The sequence below is a fragment of the Orbicella faveolata genome, unplaced genomic scaffold (assembly GCF_042242905.1).
Source record: "Orbicella faveolata isolate gen_17 unplaced genomic scaffold, um_ofav_v1 contig_1, whole genome shotgun sequence".
Lineage (NCBI taxonomy): Eukaryota > Metazoa > Cnidaria > Anthozoa > Scleractinia > Merulinidae > Orbicella > Orbicella faveolata.
Window position 1 is genome coordinate 8,317,501 of NW_028301536.1, and position 13,849 is coordinate 8,331,349.

General features: G+C 38.8%; 2 protein-coding genes and 1 pseudogene across 3 annotated transcripts in view; 2 read left to right on the top strand and 1 right to left on the bottom strand.

The window, feature by feature from the left end:
* Window positions 1–1,902, top strand: part of LOC149117926 (52 kDa repressor of the inhibitor of the protein kinase-like) — a 2,275-nt pseudogene extending 373 nt beyond the window's left edge.
* LOC110064440 (centrosomal protein of 83 kDa-like) overlaps window positions 1–3,985 on the bottom strand; it is a 32,727-nt gene extending 28,742 nt beyond the window's left edge. For both annotated transcript variants that reach the window (XM_089287769.1, XM_089287763.1), the window contains exon 1: window positions 3,793–3,985. The gene's annotated coding sequence lies outside the window, so the exon portion shown is untranslated. The remainder of the gene's footprint in view (window positions 1–3,792) is intronic.
* Window positions 1,932–2,792, top strand: LOC110064429 (52 kDa repressor of the inhibitor of the protein kinase-like). Its single transcript, XM_020771485.2, has one exon. It carries the CDS (start codon window positions 1,932–1,934, stop codon window positions 2,790–2,792), a length of 861 nt encoding a protein of 286 aa, XP_020627144.2.
* Window positions 3,986–13,849: the final 9,864 nt, after the last annotated feature.

The following is a 13,849-nucleotide window of genomic DNA, read 5'->3' on the forward strand; positions in this document are numbered from 1 at the left end:
TTCAACCGATATAAGTGTTGGCTTGCTTGCAAATTAGTAAAATGACTCCTTTCGCTGTATAGGGCAACCCGCATCAAACATTCAGGCCGATAAATGTTAGCTTGCAAAGGCACACTAGCCCCTGGGTAACCTGCACTAACCACAAGCCAAGTCTTGATACAGTTGGTTTGTGTGAGCAAAATAACTCCCCATAAGGAAACCAGAAAGAATACTGAAAGAAAGCTATCAATAAACAATACAACTGCAATCAACATTTTCAAAGCCTACACGAAATTAGGAAGCAGAATTTTCGATAAATGAAAAAAGACATCCAATAAGCACAAGCTTAAACACAAAATTACAAAGGATATGAAGAGAGAATTTCAATACATGTAAACAGATAACGGACCGCATCTCAAAAAAAGCTATAAAAGAAAAAAACCTACCTCAGCAACTGAAGGCTGGGAAAATAAAAATGAAGTCTCTTAAACCCGTTAAATGGTACACAAAAGCGAAGCAGCCAACACAAAGTGGCAGAAAATCCACTCCCACAAGCCAACTAGCACCCAGTCTTCTCATCTATAGGATCTAAACTAGTGCCCAGTCATCTGAGTAGAATTCCTTTCGATCACGTGATTCTCGTTAACGGACAAACTTCTGCTGCCAACTTAGTGTGAGCTCCGCACACACAAAAATGGGGGGTCACCGACTTCATTTTTTTGGAGAGAACATGCTTGGAAGAACACCCTAAATCTGAAAAAACCGGGCTTCACTAGCGATTAAGGCCACAGTGTCTGTAAGCTTAAAAATATTGCAATTAGATCTTTGAAATGAAATGTTCTCTGCAAAATTTTAAGTTTAAGTGGGGACCTACATGTATTAAGTGAATTTAGTCAACTGGGGAGGTTCCTTAAGAAAAAGTTTGCATTTAGTGACCATAGTTTCACAAGCCTTGCAGCCGCAAGATGGCAGGATTTGATGTCCCGAGAACCGAAATCTTGAATTTCTTTTTAACTTCCCACATTGATTTTTTGTTTATTTTTTGACAATGTGGACATAAATTGTAAATGAAATATGTTTCTGGAAACTATTAGGGGTCATTGAACGTCCCAGATCATTAAATCCAGGCAAAGCTATAACAATGGCCATCTGCCCTATCATTGTTTATTTTATTACTTAGCACACGCTCTCATGCATGACGTGGCATTTGCGTGCGCAGTAAGGATGCGCAGAAACAATTAGCGCGAACATCCTTAAAGTGGGACAGAGGGTCCTGCTTGGAACAGAAAGGGAAAATGCCCTCTATCTCACAGCAGCTCAGTGATATTTATCGTAACACTGTCGAGCTTAACAGACAGAAGTTATGATCTATCATAAAAACTGTTGGGCTTTGTGGTAAACAGAACATAGCATTACAAGGCCACCACGATGACTCGTCACACATAGATGAAGCTTCAGGCAACTCAGGAAACTTTCAAGCACTGCTGAATTTCAGAGTGGAAGATGGCAATAAAGTGCTAGCAAATCATTTTGCCAACGGCCCAAGAAATGCAACATACCACTCTAAGACGATCCAAAATGAAATCATAGAAGTGTTAGGCACTTACATCCAAGACAAGATCGTTGCAGAGATCAATGAAGCAGGTGCATTTTCCCTACTGGCAGATGAGGCAAGTGACAGCAGTAACGAGGAACAACTACCACTCATTCAGGTTTGTCGACAAAGAAAGAAATGTCAGAGAAGAATTCGTTGGGTTCTACGAGTGTCAAGACGTCGTCACTGGTCAAGCTATAGCCACTCTTGTAATGAAGGCCGTTCAAGACCTTGGCTTGTCTATGGATTACTGCAAGGGACAGTGTTATAACGGTGCAGGCAATATGTCAGGACCTTGTAATGGTGCAGCAGCCATTGTCAGAAGGTAATATCCAAAGGCTATATATACACTCATTGTATGGCTCACCGTCTAAACCTCTCTGTTGTGAGTGTGGACAAGATTCAGAATGTTCAAAATATGTTTGATACCATTGGAGAGGTAACTAGATCCTTTGAGTACTCCCCGAAGAAAGAAGCTCTCCTTGTCCAGAAAGTGAAAGACATCTGTCCTGAATCCCGCCATCACAAGCTCCTCGATGTTTGTAAGACCCGCTGGATTCAGGGTATAGATAGTTTGGAGGTTTTCCTGGAGCTTTATGAAGCCATCATTGCAACACTGGAAACCATCAAAGCAAATGCAGAAAGAAGTTGGAATGCAGATTCAACTAAGAAAGTAGTTAGCCATTACCACGTTATCACTAATTTTGACTTCCTTGTTACTTTAACAGTCTGCCAGGCAGTTCTAGCATTCGTTAAGGGGCTAACAGTTAAGATGCAAGGCACATCCAGTGACATACTGGGCGTTTTTAGTGACACTAGAGATGTAGTTAAAACATTATCTTCTGTGCGCCAAAAGGTACAAGACAACCATGCAAAATGGTTTCAAGAAGCATGCCAAATTGCCGAGAAGCTGGGCATCACAGTGCAAAAACCAAGAACCTGTCAGGTACAGCGCAACCTTGCAAACAACCGTGCTGAAACAATAGAAGACCACTATAGGAGAAATCTCATGATTCCCTTGGTTGATCATCTGATCAATGAGCTGGAAAATCGATTTGGCAGTGGTGACCAAGAAACAGCAGTGCAGTGCCTATTTGCTGTTCCATCAATGCTACTGGCATCAAAAGAAACATGTATGACGTCCTTTAGCCGGTTTTCCACGTTCCATGAAGATTCGTTGCCCTCACCTTTGAGCCTTGAAGCTGAGATGACTTTATGACAAAAAAAGTGGGAGCGACAAGATCCCAAGACTGTCCCAACAACTGCATCAGCAACTTTGACGGAGATCGACCATACAATGTATCCTAACATCACAGAGTGCCTCAAAATATTTTCTGCCTTACCAGTCGCTACATGCGAGTGTGAAAGGAATGTGTCGGCTTTGAGGCGACTGAAAACATATTTACGGAGCACAATGTTACAGATGAGATTGACAGGATTTGCCTTGCTGCACATTCATTACAACATGGACATTGACTTTGACGAAATAATTCATAGATTTGCAAGGCTTCATCCAAGGAGAATGGAACTGGCAAATATATTGTCTGACTGACTCAAAAAGCCAGAAAAGGGTACTTTAGGTAGTTAAAATTGAAAAAGTTTCCCGGGGAAGCATGCCCTGGGACCCCCCGAGGAGCTTGTGCCTTCGCTGCTCATTTTGCAGTAAATCGGTCAACATTTTTCCTAGATCCGTGCCTGATACACGTTTTCAACTGATGTTAATTACGTGTATATATTGGTTCACTTATGTCTGAGCTGCACTGTACGTGCAATTTTACGATAATCTTGTTCATTCTTTAATAGCAATACAGTGTTTCATGGTCTAATGAAGCATATAAAATTTATTAAGCATGCTGTAACTGACTGGTCTACTCTCAAAATCGGAAGTAAAATGTTCAAGTGCTTGCTTACAATTGCATTCGCTAAATTTACTTAAAGTACAATTGTTGACTTACATGCAAGAAAAGTAAACGAAATGTACCGTTCTGCTGGTTTCTGTGTCTATGTAAATCCGAGTTGGGGAATCAAAATATTTCCACCCATGAGCCACTTAAAACAACATTTACCCAAAAACAACATCTATTTAAACGATATTTAATTAAAGCTGTTAAGTGATCGCGTTACTTGAGTGAAACACTTCTCATAATAGGAGTTTGTTTGTCACTAAAAGTCAATTTGAACAAATTCACACGACAAAACACGATAAGATATCAACTTACATTGCCTGATTATGTCCACTTCTGCTCCGAGTTTCTTGTCTTTCCCGATGTCAACAGCTCAAAAGCATTCTGTAATTCCTAGAGATTTAACGAGTTTCTTCTATTTACAGAAATACAAAGGAAAACTAAGCAGGGATCACAAGTAATGGCGTCCGTCGCAACCGCCGCCATGTTATAGTAGACTATGACGTCACAAGCTTTTGCGTGGCTTGCCACTGACACCTTGATGAATCCGCAATGATCCAAGCGTGTCTGTTTAATACTTGTGACAAGTATTGTCTGTTATACGGTGTTCGAGGAGTATCACTAAAATAATTATATGTTTTGATTCTTGTCTTGGCGGTTTGATTTCTGAAATGATTTTTTGATTTCCAAAACTTGTCCGTTTGATTTCTCAAATGACACTTTTGATTTGCAAAATGCATGAGGGGATTCATGATCCCGGCGTGACATCCAACTGTTGGTGGTCGGCCGGCCCTACTAGTCTGTTGTCAGCAGGGAATAAAATGGCCGCAACGAATAGAGAAGAAGTTGCCGGTTCGGTCGGTGGGTCATTCGTCCATTCAGTTTTCGTTTAAAATCAAAAAGTAAAAATTGATGTCAATTTTTGATTTTCATGATTTTTTATCATAAAAAATAAGAAAGTGCCAAATAGAAAATATTCGGCTATTTTCCTATCGGTAGAATATTGAAACAGAACTTATATTTTTACTTTAATCCTGCCAACAATGAAGAGAAAAATGAAACTGATTTTTGTTTTTCGGCCAAAACAATCCAAATCGTTGACAGAACTACCCCAGAGGGGGGAGAGGGGCCCATTCGCACGGTAAATTTTTTTGCCCCCAGTCCCGCCTCCCCACAGCCCCGCTTCTGGGAAGTCGAGCTCTCTTCTACTGTTGCTTCGCGGTCTTTCGCGACGTTTGGGAATATTTTGTGAATGTGTGTTTTCGTCTGTCAGTTCTGTCCATTATGGCGAGCAGCGAGACCCTCGACGTTAGGCAAGAAGGAAAAAAGGTTTAGTTTTCCTAACTTGAGCGGCTGATGTAAACATATCGAGACTAATCCTCGAGCTTTTCAGGCACGGCGCCATATCGTGAAACATGTATTGGCCTAGATTGGGTTTCTCAAACGAGGGATTGGACTTGTAAAAGCGAAGACGCCCTTTAAATTTTTAAGAATTCTCATGGGACCTTGTACATATTAAAGACAAGCTTGGAAGCGGGAAGTTTGATTCTGTTTATTTGGCAGATTTCAAATGAACGGATGTGCAGTACACGTGTTGTTTTCGAGAGGTCGAGAACTGAGTGAGACTACCTAATCCAAGCGATACTTTGAGAAGGAAAATGGAATTCTGAACAGAGCTAAAGGCCACAGAAATATCTCTAGGTTTCTGACATTTTGTCTGTCGCCTCATTTTTTTTTTTTTTTTAACTTTATTATTATTAACAATATGTACATTACCTTTACAATACGTACAAATAATACTTACAATACACTAGAATACAACAAAAGAAAAGAAAAATACAGCTACATTCACTACAGTAAGAATCTTAACATCAAAGAGCTACCACTCTTTTATGAGAGAATGTTACAATACTGGTTTGAGTGGATATGCAGAATAATAAAATGCCATGCACAAGGAAAACGATCATATGGAATAACAAAATGTTAAACAATTGATAACAAGACGAGTTTTTTCCGTACTTGATTTTATAAGGGGGTTTACACCTTAAAAGACCTTCTCGACCCTAATCTAGATTTCCTCACTTATGAAGAATTTAAATTCCGGTATCAGCTGCAAACAAATTTTTTGACCTATCATGATGGAGTGATCATGATAAACGCTATCCCACAAGAATATAAAAGGCAAAGAAGCGAACGGGTGTACAGCAAGAGCATCTTACACAACCATGGGAGAACTTGAAAGTGCTAACAACCAAAGCCATACATAAAAGTTTCGTGAAGCACATATTTGAAGAACCCACCACAAAACAACGCCTTATTGCCAATGGGTTAACACCGAACCAAATAAGCAAATACTTCAACTTAGCCTTCTCCATCACTATAGAATGAAGTTAACTATGTTCCAATACAAAACTTTACATGATATAGTTTTTACTGAAACCAAATTATTCAAAGCTAAACTTGCGAGCAGTGATCTTTGCTATTTATGCTCAAAAACAAAACAAGATCTAAAGCATATGCTAGTTTCATGTCCGGTGGTATCAGAGTTCTGGAAAATCTTTCTGGAATGGTATGAGACTCTTACAGCAATAACGACCGCCTTTGTAAGTTAACTAATCACCTCTTACTAATTGCGAAATAGTATATATACTGTTGTAGCATTAATGAAGAACCTTTGTATTTTAGTACTTTTCTAAACAATAGTGATAAACAAGGCCGAAGTCGAAAAACAAATATCAACAAGGACTAATTCACCTGAACGTTACTACAATAAATGGAAAGATTTAATTGACAAGAAGTTTGTAACTTAGAGCTGTATATTACTTTTCTTTGTACTTTGTAGGATATAACGCAACTTTTTGCAAGTTATAGTAGTGTCTGTTGCCTTATGCCTTCGTGATGGAGTACTCGTGTTTCAACTTTGATGTTTGGCGAGTTGGTTTCTCTCTAAAGAGAAACTCTGAAAAGAGATTGAAATGTCCTTTCTCTTGACTCAGTTAATATATCACTTTCCTCTTTAGGAGGATGTTAAAATGGGAGGCAAAGCGTTTCCCTATGATGTGAGATAGTCAATTGTTTTGTCAGTTGAACGCGTTTCGGGCCAGTTAAAGGTTCATTCAGCATGATACTAATGGTGAATTATTACCGCGTGCAGGTTTATCTGACCGTATTCGCAAAAACATGCTCGTAAAGAGCTCAAAGACAGTCCCAGCGGCCACAAGTGCCTTGACCACTCCTGGCTGGGATATTGGCCCGTAACGATGTGCCTCTCCAGCAGGGTCCGAGTGTGATAACAGGTTTTTGGGCCGCTTAAGTTGTTATCCTTGTTACAACAATCCAGAGGGAAACACGCTTGCAGCGACGGAGTTTGTCAGACTCCTAGAGGACTCGGGATCTGTTACAGCAAAACAATCCAACAGGAAGACAGAGAATACACAGTTCTTGGGTCCAACAGTAGAGTTTAATCCACTAAGGTACTCAGAACGTACCCGAACATAACCAGAATGTAACCAAAGAATATTTCACAAGGCAGGATTATTTAAGCCGAAAAACACAATTCTAAAGGATTACGCAACGCTATCAAAAACTCTTAACTAAACATTATCTAATACATTTCAGAAAGCTCGATTGGCTATAACGGAATTCAACGTTTACAAGATTAATAACTTCCAAAACAATACAGGTAGATAACAGTTTAACAAAAGACTATCGCAGGTAGTCATTACAGTTCGGTTCTAACTACAGTTATGATCTTACACAAAACAGCAGATGTCTGGTGCGGTTACTGAACTGGAACAGTAATCTCTAACTCAGAAACGCAAAACGAACTAAAACAAATATATCTATGTTGGATTTCTATATTTTCTGATAGCGAAAGCGAATATGTAAAACGTACTTAATTATCTAATTTTCTCTCCTCACACGAGGTCTACACAGGAGCCTCAGGTAATTAATGTTCAACAACTGAGGAAAGTGCCCAGCCACACAGTCAATATCAAGTAAGTTATTTGGCACTAAAAACTCAAGTCTAGCTAAGTAAAGGTGACAGATAAAGACATCCTCCCCTCCCCCCGCTTTTGACGCCTGGCTGCCAGCAAACCACCAGCAGATAGGCCAGTGCCTGGGCCATGTCTCCAGCCCGGTTTTTGACGGACCCCCTCCTACGTTTAGACCCAAAGGCTAGGCCAGGGCGAGCTTCCGACTCCATGGATAAAGTACATTTTCGTTTTCGTATCAACTACATGTATTTCAATAATCACAGACTATTAGCCGAGTGTTAACCTTGCGTGTAGTTATACAGCTACACGAATGCTAGCAGAATGACTAAAACACAAATTTTACGGAAGGTGTCAATGGATTGACCCAGAAAATGTCGAATTTAGTAATGTACATCGAGTTTATCATTTTTCCCGTCGACGGTTTTATCATGGACCTGAATCACGTGTTATGTACCCGCATCTGATTGGTTTATAAAATTGGTTTATGAAATAGGTTCATGAAATTGGGTGGGATTTAGCTTAGCTCAACAAGTTTGTTCAAAAATCATCACTGCATCGAGTTTTATCTACGAAAATTGTTAAAGAATCGGAAGAAATAAGTTACATATCGTTAGAGTCTTCGAGGAGCTCGTTTCGCAAAATACAGTACGGGTTTACTCGTTTCCTTTCGTTTCGTTTTGTTTCGTTTCGCAAATTAAAATGCAGTAACCCGGCTCGGCTTTTGTTTAGTTAAACAAAGAACTGTATGCATAATTATGTATGAGGTTATACGGAAATTTTGCCCAGCTCAAGAACACAGTTGTATGGAAAGAGACCGTTTTTATGTGGATAATGCCGAGGATGTGGAGTAAGAGTACGATTGCTGGCTTAACAGATGCTGAGAGATCACTAAACAAGCGAATGTTGCGAGAGTTTGCTTAGTTATTTGTAGCTTGGCGCTATAATGGCGCGTAATCCTGTGTTTCAGTCTCGCCGTAAAATTTGAGTCAATTTCAGCCGAGTTTACCTCTCTGATCGTTGCCGTATTTAGGAGAATTTCTGTGGAATATACTTAACGAATTTCCTCGCTTTCTACTAATCAATTTACGGTAGAAAAGTCTGATTTCAAGTGATTTTAAAAGCAACGACTGACAGAAATTGTTTTTCTAGTAACACTTCAAACTTCGCACAAGATTTCACACCGCAAAAACAATTTTGGAGAACATAACTGTTGAAATAAATGCAACTAACATAAAGTAGTGCGAAAAAAATCTGTTCTTTAATACATCTGTCTTTGTCTACTATCTGAGTTACTCGTTCGTTGCGAAGAGTTTTTTACAAATCGTTAGTAGACGGCGCGGAAGCCGATTCAGTGACAAAGTTGCGTGAACAAACCCATTTGTAATCTGTAAAACCAATTTCCCGCAGGAAAAAAAAATAAACATGTTGTTTGTCGGCTTAGGGTCGGTCTGTATAGTGAAAAACGATAGGGTTTAAAAGTACTCACGAGTGACCACGAGTGACCACGAGTGACCACGAGTGACCACGAGTGACCACGAGTGACCACAGGTGAGATTACATCAAAAATGTCGGTTATGTTATTATGACGTCATCAAGAAGTCATTGTGAGGTCATATCATTAAATAATGACCTTACCACCACACTGAGGCTATTTACTGGTGTAGTAATCAAAGATTAGAACAGTAGCCGTGCTTCAAAATTCGATTTTTTTCCTTTTCAAATATTAGCTGCTTTTTTACTTGTGCAAGGGAAGAAAAATTCGCCCGATTTTACTAAAAAGTGCGCGCGGACTTTGCATGCTTTGTTTGATCGAATAACAGATAAACCATTCTGGCCAGAAAATACGGCCTTTTGGCAACCTACAAAACTAGGTGGAAAATCTCGTACAGACTGGACTACGATTGCGTAACACCGCGTGAACGTAACTAGTGATCACTAGTGTAACTAAAACATGTCCGATAATTTTTAGCGACGACTCAAGATAAAGGAGGTGTCTCCTCTATATCCTTCCCTTCCTCCGGAGTCCCCGGAGATGTTTAAAATCGTGGTATGTGGACTATAGATTTCAGATTGCATGCCATAAAATGAAAGGGAAACCCAAAATTTGAAAATAAATTGAAAACAAGTTGAAACATAAACTTTGCGAGTTGCAGCTAGGCAAATGGGCACGATTTGTTGTCAGAAAACTAACTTAACCCCGAATTGCACAGCTTACCAAAACACCGTGATTTGTGGTCAGGATGGTTTATTCGACGTTCCAAGGTTAACATTTTTCAATTGTGAAAACAAGAGATAAACTCGTGCAATTTAAACAAACACAAACACAGGGTAAAAATGTTTGGCGACGCGCTGTCTGGTGGGTCGGCTGGCCGAAATCGCGAAACTTAATTTTCTCAAGAAATATTTATTATAAGGTTTGGCGTTCTGAAATTGAACGTTCACTTGCGGAAACAAATCTTAAAGAAATGCTTTTACTGGAAGTTTACAGTTCCCTACAAAGCTTATAGTTTGACAAGTGTCATTCATTCATTAGTAGTTCAACCTCACATGCAGATCGTTATGTTATTCGATCAACCAAAACTGGCAAAGTCCGCGAGTGAAGTTTTGAGCCTTTACACTACGTTTAATGAGATCGCTCGGATTTTCTTACCTTTCACAACTGAAAAAAGATCACAAATGAAGCATGAAAGAACAGAAGGTCAACAGCCAATATTTGGGGAAAAAAATCGAATCGCGAACTCACAGGCAGTGCTCTCAACACTATTGAATAGCCTAAGTTTGGTCACTGGTCAGGTCATTATTTGATGAAATGACCTCACAATGACTTCTTAATGACGTCATGACAATTTTTTGACTTAATATTAACCGTGGTCACTCGTAAGTACTTTAGACCATATCGTGAAAAACTGTGACCTCGGGCTTGAAAATGCTGCCCGAGGTCGCACGGCCTCGGGCAGCATTTTCAAGACCTCGCTCACAGTTTTTCACGATACGGACCTCCCAGCCGGCAAATAACATATATTTACGTGTCAATGAGATTTAGCATTGCTGCTAATTGGGGACACCTAAAAAGAGCTACAATCATCAAGACTATGTACGAATTAAATTTTTAAACATTATAATTATTTACAAGATAAAAGCCTATCTATCAAAAGAAAAATACAAAAGAAAATAAAGTTACAAATAAAGTCAACTAAGAATGATGAAGATAGTCAAGTTGAACACATGACATTTGCATCCACTGCTCGCATCAATAAAAATGTTTAAATCCCTTTACCTAATGTAATTTTTAAAATTCTTTAAACTTAATTAATGATTTAATATGATTGGGAAGTCTGACCCATAGTTTTGGACGCAAATACGACACTGAATGTTTTCCATGGGTCACTGTCTTGAATCGCGGGATCACAAAGTCTGCATTTCTCACATTAAAGTTACTCTGTTGTCTTTTAGAAAGATCGATTATATACTGTGGGAATAAGTTGTTCTTAACTTTAAACATTAAAATTGCTATATCCTGGAGTCTTCGATTGAACAATGCTTGGAATCCAGCAGCAGTCAGCAGTTTTTCATAACTTGAAGCTGTGTCGCGGTAGATAGCTCTAAATGCCTTTTCTTGGATCGTCTCTAGTTTACGTGTATCAGAAGCTTTGATGATGTGCCATACAACAGAGCAGTAAGTTAAATGTGGTAGAATTGCCGACTTATAAAGCTGAAGTTTGACCTTCTCTGGAATGAGATTTCTTAAGCGCATTATATGACACCGATAAGTCTCCCTGCCTTAACCGCAATTAATTTAACATGTTCTGTAAAATTAAGTTTATCATCTATAATTATACCCAAGAGTTTCATAAGATTAGTGGGCTCTATCGGTGCTGTGTCATCAAGTGTAATAGTGACTAGCATTGCTTCTTTCTTATTAGCATTTAGTGTCATTGTCTGAAATTTATCCTTGTTTGCGAGAAGTGAATTTTCCTTATACCACTGAGTGGCTAGTCTTGCTTGCGCTTTAAGAGTTAATTCCACTTCCTTTGCATCCATACTTGATGTGTAGAGCTGATCGTCATCGGAGTACATTGAAAGTTAGCATCTGCTCACGGTATAATACATCTCATTCTGAAAAATATTCTTAAGTAGAGGCGAAAACAGGGTCCCTGCGGACATCCTTTTTTGTTTCTCTCCAAGAACTGATGGCATCTTTAAGTTTGACTCTTCCTTGCCGATTTTCAATATATGATCTTACCAGCTTGAGAGCCTTTTGTGAGAAGTTATAGACCTTCAGTTTGTTTAACATTAATGGTGGAAGAAGACAGTCAAAAGCTTTACTTGTATCAGTTGATAAAATTCCTACGACAGCCTTGTTGTTGTTTTTTTTTTTTTAACCCACAAAATAACCTTTTTAATGTGGCTCGATCGGATTTTTGAGTAATGATACCATTCAAGTTTGAGCAACTAGAGCAGCACCATTATCAACCCTACAGAAAATCGAATGTTACTTACAATGTGCGATACTTAAGCTACTAACAATACTATACTCTACTTACAAAACAGTACTTACTTACAATGTGAGATACGCTACTAACAATACTATGCTCTACTTACAATACAACACTTACAGTACTTACTTACAATGTGAGATACTTACGCTACTAACAATGCTATACTCTACGCTTTACTTATATATAAATATATATAAAAAAGACATACAGCTACTTGCGTTACTTACAATACGGATTACATACGCTACAAAATCCACAAAATAAAGGGGGGCGGGAATGTATGGTAAATTTTAGTGAACTGAGCTTCTAACTCAAAGGAGATCAAAACGATTAAAGATATTTTCCCTGCTGATTCACTGAAATTTAGCTTTATATACTTTGAATATTGAAGCGAGGAAAATAGGAAGGGAATGTCTGGTAGAATGGAAAGCGTAAAAAGAGCGAGAGACTTCAAACTGGTAAAAGGTTACTAAAGAGAGAAAGGTTCAATTTCTTTCTTATATTGTTTTAAAAAAGGCTTAAAACTTTCAATAGTTGGAATATTTCCTTTACTTCTGCAAAACCAAACGTGGAACCTCGCAAGTAACAGAACAAACTTAATTGCAGTTTTGTTTTTGGAAGTACCAGGCTTCAGACCCAAGACGACAAGATTGTTAACAAGATAGCCGTTGGATAAAAAGTTACGATCCTTTAGAGAAGCAATAAGGTGTTTCCAGAAAAGTTCTATTTTGCTGCAGAACCAGAAAAGATACGAGAAATTTTCAGCTTCCTCATGGCAAAATGTACACCTAATGTCATCTTTGTATCCCATTTTGACTAAAGATACGTTTGTTGCAAAAGTTTGACGACGGAATGTAAATTGAAATTCAATCAGTTTGGTGCTTTTGGTACATTTAATAGCAGTCATGTACGCGTTATGCCAGATTAAAATACGAGCTTCTGGGAAAACCTTGCTCCATTTCTCCTGACTAGAAATTTTAAAGTTACATTTTATTTCCACCAGTTTTCGATAGGCTAGTCTGCTGGGCTTTTTCGATTTTAAAAAGGCGGTTGTGAAAGACTCTTGTTCTTTACAATTTAGTGGTACACTTGGTGGTTTTTGATTTTTCCAGAGCTCTCGGAGGGTAGATGTCATTCCATAGAGTGTCAAAGGGCAAACCTTGGTATGATACTTGCTTTCAAATTCTGTTGGTGACAAGAAAGTACCTGGTTGTTCCTAAACGGTTTGATTCACATGAGAAATGCCCATTTGATACCAACTTTTATAGAAAACCGGTTTGTCCATAACTCTAATCAAAGAATTATAACATAAGCTTTGTGTGATGAAGGACTCTACCGTTTCTATTGAGCCTTGATAGTTTAATTCAGACCATATCTCGAGAATCTCTTTCAGAAAGGGGCTAAGATTGTTAGCAAATTTCTTCGAGTCTCTTATGTTAAGGTTGCCCCTAAAAACAGTTTGGCCTCCAAGTGTTTCGAGCTCAGCGTCAAAAAAATGTTCCATTTCCCCTTGTTATTTTCGTCTTATCCACACGGACTGAAGGGCTTTATTGAAAGAAGCAATGTCGATCATTCTAAGTCCTCCGTTGCCATAGTTTTGGGTGATAACGTTTCTCTTGATTTTATCACCTTCACTGTTCCAAAGGAAGTCAAAAAAGAGGTCATTTGTTTTATAATTTGAGATTTGATTTGAAGAGGCGACAAAAGATGATTTGCATGGGAGGTAACCAAACTCTTAAGAACTGTTATTTTCCAGATAAGGCTTAGTCTTCGAACTATCCAGCAGCCCAAGCAGTTCCGAATTTTTTTCTATTTTTTCGACGAAGTTAAGTTTGATTGTAATTTCCGGGTCGGTTGATAGCCAAACTCCGAGCG

Bases quoted from the DNA above. Each gene is read 5' to 3' on its own strand.
- LOC110064429 (XM_020771485.2), top strand. From the start codon at position 1,932: ATGGCTCACCGTCTAAACCTCTCTGTTGTGAGTGTGGACAAGATTCAG.